The 8,704-nt window shown below is 34.0% G+C and overlaps 1 protein-coding gene across 1 annotated transcript in view; it reads right to left on the bottom strand.

The window, feature by feature from the left end:
• Positions 1 to 58: 58 nt before the first annotated feature.
• LOC106871208 (insulin-like growth factor 2 mRNA-binding protein 1) overlaps positions 59 to 8,704 on the bottom strand; it is a 34,038-nt gene continuing 25,392 nt past the window's right edge. The window contains exons 8-15 of the mRNA XM_052970310.1: positions 7,839 to 7,930; positions 6,357 to 6,473; positions 5,999 to 6,140; positions 4,908 to 5,003; positions 4,193 to 4,369; positions 3,979 to 4,083; positions 2,867 to 2,995; positions 59 to 2,771 (exon numbers count right to left, since the gene is read on the bottom strand). Coding sequence (XP_052826270.1) covers positions 2,496 to 2,771; positions 2,867 to 2,995; positions 3,979 to 4,083; positions 4,193 to 4,369; positions 4,908 to 5,003; positions 5,999 to 6,140; positions 6,357 to 6,473; positions 7,839 to 7,930 — 1,134 coding nt within the window. The 3' untranslated portion in view covers positions 59 to 2,495. The remainder of the gene's footprint in view (positions 2,772 to 2,866; positions 2,996 to 3,978; positions 4,084 to 4,192; positions 4,370 to 4,907; positions 5,004 to 5,998; positions 6,141 to 6,356; positions 6,474 to 7,838; positions 7,931 to 8,704) is intronic.

Here is an 8,704-nt window from a genome sequence, read left to right as displayed (position 1 = left end):
AAAAAAAAAAAAAAGGAAACAAAAAGGCAAATGAACTAGAAAGAAAGAAACCACCTCATTGTGAGATTGAATAATAATTTATTTCTTTGCTAGAGAAGTAAAAAAAAAAGAAAAAAAAGAGCCTTTTTCTTTTACAAAATTCATTTCTTTCAGATGGTGTTTGTCTTTGGCTTAAAAGATCTTTACATTACATAGACATGCATATTCTCACTCATTCACTCACAAACTAACAACAGGAAAGAGAGTTATGCAGGCAAACCAGTGATGAAAGGGGGGGAACAGATTGACTCAACTGAAAACCCACTAACTTGTTCTTCCTTCCTTCCTTCAGTGTAATAAACTGCTAATAGTCAAGACAATTACCCGACAAAGCAGAAGATAGCATTTGTCTTTTTATTTTAATCTTTTCCCACAGGGATATTCCAGCCTCAAAATAGCACATACTGTTTTTATATCTTAAGCTTCTGATCAATCAAACGTTCACCAAATATTTGAAATGCATATGTGCAATTTACTGCACTTAATTACAATATTCAGAAAGAATTATAATTGATGAAATAAAATTTAGAACAAGCAGTGTGTGGTGTCTAGGTTGAATGCATTGAGAGTACACATGAAATATGTAATGAGTTTGCAGCTCAACTTGCAAATTCTGGGATAGGTGGGAACTTAATGTTGTACACAACTAGAGTGTTCAGTCAAGAAGATTGTCGTTCAATTGAAAACCTGAATATAGTTCCATCTAAAAAATATCACATTTCTCTAATTCTGTAGTTCAAAAATGAACAGGTTGTTACAACCTTCATTTTGTCACCACCAATAAGAAATATAAAAGGCTTTAGATTGTAAATGGATTGGTAAGAAGGTTATTACAACTCATAAAAATGTGCAAAAATAAATCTAAGAGAATAAAACTGAACATACTATCTGAAGCCTCAGTGGTTATAAGCAACACACACACACACTAAATGTGCCAAAATCCAGCACTATCAAAATCAAAATCTTAAGAAATTAGAGCAAAAAATTCCAAATTATATGTAAAACATTGCTGGTTTTTACCTAGAGTTATCCTTTTTTTTTTTTTCATTTTTTTTACTTTTTTTTTTAGAGTTTGAAAGAGATATCAGAAAAAAATATCTAACAAAGGCACATAATTAAAGGCAATATTACTCTATTTCCTAAATTAAGTGCTAAGTCTAAAATTGATTGCAAACAGTGAACACATGCTAACGTTAAGTTAATAAATCAAGAAATTCCTTTTCCTCAAAAAAGTTAAAAGCAAAAACATTTCTAAATTGAGTCAAGTAAAATAACAAAAAGTGTGTGTGGTGACAAGAAAAACTATTTGATTTTACAGTTTCAGAAATCCATTGCTAATCCAATAAATACAAGAATAAAATGTATCAGTGAAACTCTGAAAGTCTCAGAGCTACCAAAGGTTGCATGGCAGACACTGTGAACATTAGTTGCAGAGTTAAAGAACAAAAATAGTTTCCATTCTAATATTGACAAGTTGTTCAAATTGTTTGTGGTGGGGTTGGCAAGGAAAACAAAACAAAAAAAAAAAAAAAAAAAAAAAAAAAAAGGTTACACAGAGCTGTTTTAGCCCAAACACAAACAATTATGTTTGGTGGTGGTCAGATGCAGATCATCTAAAAGTTCTAAAGCACCTCAACAAGTATCAAAAATAAACTTTGTACTTCCTTAGAAAAAAAGGAGCCGGACAAGGTTCAACATTCAACAATGGTCTCAGGTTAAAATTTGTTCAACTGAATACCTATATTTCAAAATGACTCCACTTCCAACAAAATAGCTCATGATTATCATAGACATGTAAGAATAAATAAATAAAAATAAACCAGTTTGTAGAGTTTCAACAATTAGTTGTGTGTCCTTTTGATATTTCATTTTAAAAAAAAGAGAAAAAAAAGGGGAAAGTCAAAATGTCCAAAAATGGACAGAGGCTAACAGCTCCTACCCACTGTATTGAACAACTATCAGCTATCAATAGAGAATAGTGGAGGACAGTCCTCATCAATAATTACAGCAACAACAACCAACCTCAACAACTGCCTACTTTACACACAGATTATTGCTGCCCTCAGTGAAACAGAGAGATCCAAACAATAGCAATCGTCCGTCATTTTGTCGTCCCCCCCCCCACCTTTCTTTATACAACCCGATTTGACAGAAACCACTTTTGTCTGTCTCTCAAACAGAAGTAAAATCTTGAAGTAGATAATTACATGAAGTTAAAGAAACACAAGAAATTATATAAAAAAGGAAAGAGGATAAAAAGAAACCAAAAGTTTTACCTATTTACTTCATGTAATAAGGAAGAAATCCAGTCAGTGTTAGTCCTAGAAAGTTAAATTAAAAGTTTTTATCTACACAACTTACATCCTTAAAAATGGATTGACATCTTTGGCATGTCATCAGAACCTGATAACTTGATTAACAACTGATCAGGGTTGGGAGATGTTAATTATGTACAATTAGTTGACTTCTTGTTCCCTACTGGTTTTAACTGTCCTGTTTTGATGATAGGAAACGGGAGGTTGGGGAAGTGGAATCAATGGTGGTTGCTGTTGTTGGTGTGGTATTTGTGGAGGGCCTGCACTGTGAAGGGCCGACACCATGAGATCTCTGATTCGTCGCTGGGCAGACTGAAGAGAATAAAAATTTCCAATGATTGTAACAGGGACATCATCTTCAGTGAAGTCGTCAGGCAATTTCACAATGGCACGGCTAACTCTCCGCAATTCTTGAAGCTGAAAGAGAAAATATTTACAATAAAGAAAAACCAACCATTACACCTGTCTATACTGTAATAAACACACACAACACAAATTCAAAGTCTGCTTACATTCTGTCCGCCACGGCCAATAATTCTGCCAATAATGCTGCGAGGAACCATTATTTCAGAACGCAACTTCACTTCTTCCTTACCAAAAGCTCCATCATCTTTAACTTTCTCAAAAAGATAAAACTGAGCCTACAAAACAAAATTAATCTTTAACAATTTCTGTTGCTGAATTTCCAAACCTTTATAATCCTCCTAAGACAAACTAATGAATGTCAACAATCTAAATCATTATTCCTATCTATAAATTGAAGGTAAAAAAAACAAAAAAAAACCCTACTTGCCCATCAGCCCCGAGCAGCTCCTACAATGAACTCAAATCCCTTAAGCAATCAGCCAGGTTTAACAGCATTTAATTCAACTATTCTTGCAAACATGAAATACATTCTATTGCAATTGTTACAACACTCACCAAGGACCCAGTTGGCATTGATATAGTTGAGCACCATTGCACACTTTCATGGATTAACATAGTTACTTCTCTATAATTAATCTACTTTACATCAAGTTAATGACACGCGAGTAGACAGCAGTTAAAAATGTTCACCTGGTAGAGAACGTCTGGTAGTAATGTTTTATAATCAGACATAATATTCACAACTTGTATTAAGTTAAATTCTTCTCAAGTTGGAAATTAAGAGTACAATTCTCTGGAGCCAACTCGCTACAGACATTCTAAATCATTTTAAATATTTGACTAATTTGCTTAATTACCACAAATATTTAGTTTAAAATTCAACATTTTGCTAAATTTGTTATATTCCTATCATACATTTATAAAGCCATAGAAACTATGCCAAAACAGACAATAGAGCTTGACAGAGGCTTCTAGCTTGCCGGTTCCTGTCAAACTGTCCAGCCCATGCCAGTATGGAACACACATTATGATGGTGATGATATAGAAATTTCAATGAGATTAGTGTTAAATTCTTGAGTTGTGAACAGTTAAAAAAAATTGCTATTTAACATTTATTGCTTTATGGTGAATTGTCCTCAGTTCAAACTTAAAAACTCAGTCATATAAAAGTGGACAGCAACAATGCCAAAATGTATGAACTCCAATTGATTGCGATAGTAAATCGGAAACTATCAAACTAATTTCAGATTTTACTTACTTTCCATTGAGCATCTAAATCACCAACAATAATAGCTTTCCTTTCGTCCATATTTGAAGAGGAACCTTTTTTCTCATCACCTTCACCTTTATTATTTGGTAATATCTAAACAAGACAAGGCAAGAGTTTTTATTAAACTCAAATCAAAGAAATTTATAAAAATTAAAAAAAGGAAAGGAACCACCACCACCACCAAAAAAAGCTATCAACTCACTTTGATTCGAGCACTTGAATCTCTTTTGATTGTCTGAATGTTGATGCCTTTACTTCCAATAATAGAACCAACAGCCCTTTTAGGAATATAGAGGTAGGTCACTTCTTCTTGATGTTGCTGTGGAGGTTGTGGATTAGGAAGAAGACCACAGAAACCAGGATACCAATTATTTCCTTGCTGAAATGAAAAGAAAAATAATCCCCCATAAGTACATGGAACCAACCAGAGTATATGACTGGTATTCATTGACCATGGAAAGATGAAAAGGTAAGCTAACCTGTTTGGGAACTTGAGCTCAAGTTGTAGAAAAGGGAAACTAAACAGTGCCACATACAGTATCTAGCTTTATCATTTCAGACGTCCAAATATCCAAATCTCAATCAATCACACACACACACACACACACTCTCTCTCCCTTTATAACTTAGCCAAATATCACCAGTACTAGTCTGAAAAAGATTCCATAAGGCTATGGAATCTACTTCTCTCACTGGATAAATTTCTACAATCCCATCAATTACATTTAATCTAGCAACCCTTTCTAGATTAGCACAACTCTATTCTACATGATACAACTGTATGTAACTGATAAAGCTTTCAATCAATAGAAAGAGGAAAACCATGTTGTAACCTATTAAGAAAAATAACAAACCCCAGCATGGCTGCAGTCCAATGACTGAAACAAGAATTAAAAAATATGAAAGAAGCAGCTTACCACATAAGGAGGATAAGGATGCCTTAAAGTAGGGAAACTGTTTATTCCAGGCATCATAGCAAATGCAGGTACTCCAAGAGCCATTGGGGGCTGATACTAGAAACAAAAGTTTGATTTAATAAAACCTTTTGAAAAAATTAAAACTATATCCACATTTCAATCAATTCAAGCAGACACTAAAATATAAAAGTAAAAATTCAAAATAATTATGTAATTAGTTATTGTCAAATTCTTGTGAATCACTAATGAGGTAATTATGTTTACTGTTCAAATAATTACATATTATGAAGCATAAAGAATGTGCCCTGACAATCATGCAGCTTGAGAACAGTAAGACTAAACTTCTAAAACGTTACCGACAGTGTTCCTTGCTAATTATCACCATGTATTAGCATTTTCTACAATGAGATGTCAATGACATTCTTATAACATTTGAGAATATTTGTACACAATTCAAAACCTTAATAAGAAGCTTATGAAACAATTCAAAGCAATATTTTTTACACTAGAAACTGTCGGAAGTAGAGTTTTTAATGATTCTTAGAAAATGTTCAAGAAACCACACAATAGTAGAAAAGAATGAATGTAATCAAAGGATTAACGAGAGGTTGCACAGACATTAAGTTGGCAGACTATGGATTACAAAATATCAAAACTGAGCAAAATCTGAATACCACCCAGCATACTGACCAAGTAAGCCATTTATTAAAATATTTCAGTTCAAAATATAGTTTCAACTGTCATAGTGCTCCAATAGATTAAAGAACTATTTATTGGCAGGTGATTTGACTTAATTGCTATACAAAATTCTAAGGAGGATAACTACATTGCTAAATTGAAATTAACAATGCAAGTTATCTCCCCTCACATATATTTGCGGTTTCTTCTTCAGTTAATCCAGTGGCACTCAAACTGCCAAATGCCACCCCACAGAATGTGAAAAGCCTTCAAAATGAGTGTGAAAACATTTGTAAGGAATTTTCTCCGCATTCAGTGTCTGTAGAAGCAACGACCAGTTGATGCCTATTCAATCAGTATGCCATAAGTACACCCTAAATACAATCGGCAGAAAACAGAGAGACAGAACTCACAGCCATCTGTTGAGAATCTTGAGCATAGAATTTCCTCATCCTTTCTGATATCATCTTTTCAGCTTTGGACATAGCATCCAGCGAAGCATTTATTGTAATCACACGGTCAATGAAATGATTATTCACATTTGCATCATTGATACTAAATGGGAGGAAAGTAATAAATAATGTTAGCAAAAGAGACAATAAAATAAATAGAAATAAACGTTTCCTTAATCTTTATTTTAGAGAAAGAAACTGCTTTAAAAAGAAACACTTTCTTTTCGGAATCCATTTTTCTGGACTTTAAAAAAATATTCAGTTGAAAGAAGGTTGCAGAGAGAGGAAATAAAGGCTAAAGAGGCAAAGAGCACAATACCTGGAGACCGTAATGTGAGAATCTGAGTCTTGCATGATGCTTTTAATGACACTACCATGCTTGCCAATCATACGACCACAAAGACTGTTTGGACATAATATTCGTAATGAGTTTGTTCTGAAAAAATAGACAAAACAATTGTTTCAATGAAATAAGTGTAAGAGAGAGAGTGTGAGGGGGTGGAATGAAATGGACCAAACAGGGAGACCAGCTAAACTAAAATTTGCAAACATTTTCCAATTATACATAAAATTAACTCCTCTCAGATGACTTGAAGTTAGCAACTATTGAAATGAATGGTTCAACCTGTTGGAAAGAAGGGCAACCACATATAATGCACAGGTCTGGTAAAGTTAGATGCAGGACCTTTCAGATATAAAATGCTCGTTATAATATACTGCCAATTGTGTGTGGTAAAACGTGTAGCATATTTCAAACATCAAAGACAATACAAAAAGTAAGAGAATTTCATTCACGTAGCAGAATGAAAGCATACAATGTTATACATTGTTCAATTGAAATTTGAACAAATTGTGAAATTGCTTGAATATTGATGCTACATTCCAGTGTTGAAGCACTCTCTGCAAGAATAAATGGGACCCAATATGAAATACTTAATGGAGATTTTAAAAATTTTTCTGCAGAAGTGTAAATTTTTCCAAAATTCTCAAGTACTTTAAATAAATTGCTGTATCATAAAAATTTTAACAGCTCAACTTATTAGCTCATACATTCCGAAAGATTTTGTCAAAATAATATTACAATTAAGAGAAACTGTTTTGATACCATGATACCCTTTCTCCAGTATTTCACATATTATCCCATTCTTCTCTACATTGAACAAACAAATCATAACCACAATATCATATTGAAAGTACTTTTAGTTTTAGTGGAGACAAAAATTTAAAGATTCAAATTGATAGAAAATATAAAAATTTAAATCAAAAACTACCATATAAAATTAAACAATTTCTATAGGAAATATTCAAGAAAACAGGTTTTCTGCATTTAATAATTAAAATGCTTTCTCTGTAGTTAAGAAATTAATAATGTTCGTTGAAATTTATAGGTTAAAAGATAGAAGGAAAAATAAACCCCATCTTTTCGGCCCTGTGATCAAAGGCATTCCAGCCATGATCATCCAGTCTTATTTCCAGACAATGAATCCAGACCAAAATCAACCTACATGTTAGCATGAGATTTGGAAGATTTAGTTGATATTTCTAGCAGGCTGGCAACCATTTACAGGTTCTTTCTCTTTAGAACATAGAATTACTAATAGTCTAAAGTAGCCAAAAGCTGGAGATAAGCATTTCTCTAAGACAAATATAACCACATATAACGGGCTATATGTATCTTCACATAGAGCACAAGGGTCATATTTTTGAAAAAAGAAAAAGCATGTCACCCACACCAAATATGTTAACGGCTGAATTTACATAAACCCAGTAACGAAAGTTTAATTATTTAAATGAAACAAACCGATTTAACGAAGTTGCTTCTTGCTGTATAACTTTCATTAATTCCCTGCATGCTGTGGTGCAGCTGCTTGAGCTGCCTTTGATTGTTACCAACTTGGGAAAAAGAAAATGAAGAACACAAAATTTAAATGGTGATTGCAACATTAAAGGTGTTAAGATATGTTGATGTAGTAACCAGAGAAAATGGGGGGAAAGGATGAGAAAATATTCTATTCAAATTTGTAAAATTGCAGTTTTTGTTGCAGGTTTCAACGTTGAAATTCTTATAATTCATTTAATATACCTGCACCACTCTTTCTCTCTGAATATATACATCATCATCATTACATCCACTTTTCTATGGTTGCACACACACACACACACACACACACACACACATACTGGTGCATGATTAGCTGTGTGCTTAAGAAACTTCTTAATGTGGTCTTGGGTTCAGTCGCACTGCACAGCACCTTGAGCAAGTGTCTCCTACTAGACCACACTGACCAGAGCCTTGTCAGTGAATTTAGTAGACAAGCCATAAAAGCATGTCCATTATGACCCGACAAACCTCCCCCACAACCACCACCACATACCATCTACCTCATACCTCCTCCACTCACTGTATTCCCCTCTCATTCTCCCTTGCAAACCTACCTACACACAATGTCCCAGTCAAATCTTTTCCCATACCTCCTCCTAACACCACCTCCACCTACTTGTGCCCACTCCCCTCCATCCCCCACTCTTTCACAATCTCCTAAACTTACCCATCCCCATCAACTCACCCTGTCCAATCCCTAGTCCACTTCATTACATACACACCTCCCTGTACCTTGGGTGAACCCTCCCCCATCACTTCCCCCCACCCCCTCTCTCTCGTCTATC

Source organism: Octopus bimaculoides, chromosome 9 (genome assembly GCF_001194135.2).
Source record: "Octopus bimaculoides isolate UCB-OBI-ISO-001 chromosome 9, ASM119413v2, whole genome shotgun sequence".
In the NCBI taxonomy this organism is placed as follows: Eukaryota; Metazoa; Mollusca; class Cephalopoda; order Octopoda; family Octopodidae; genus Octopus; species Octopus bimaculoides.
This window is presented reverse-complemented; position numbering and strand designations above follow the sequence as displayed.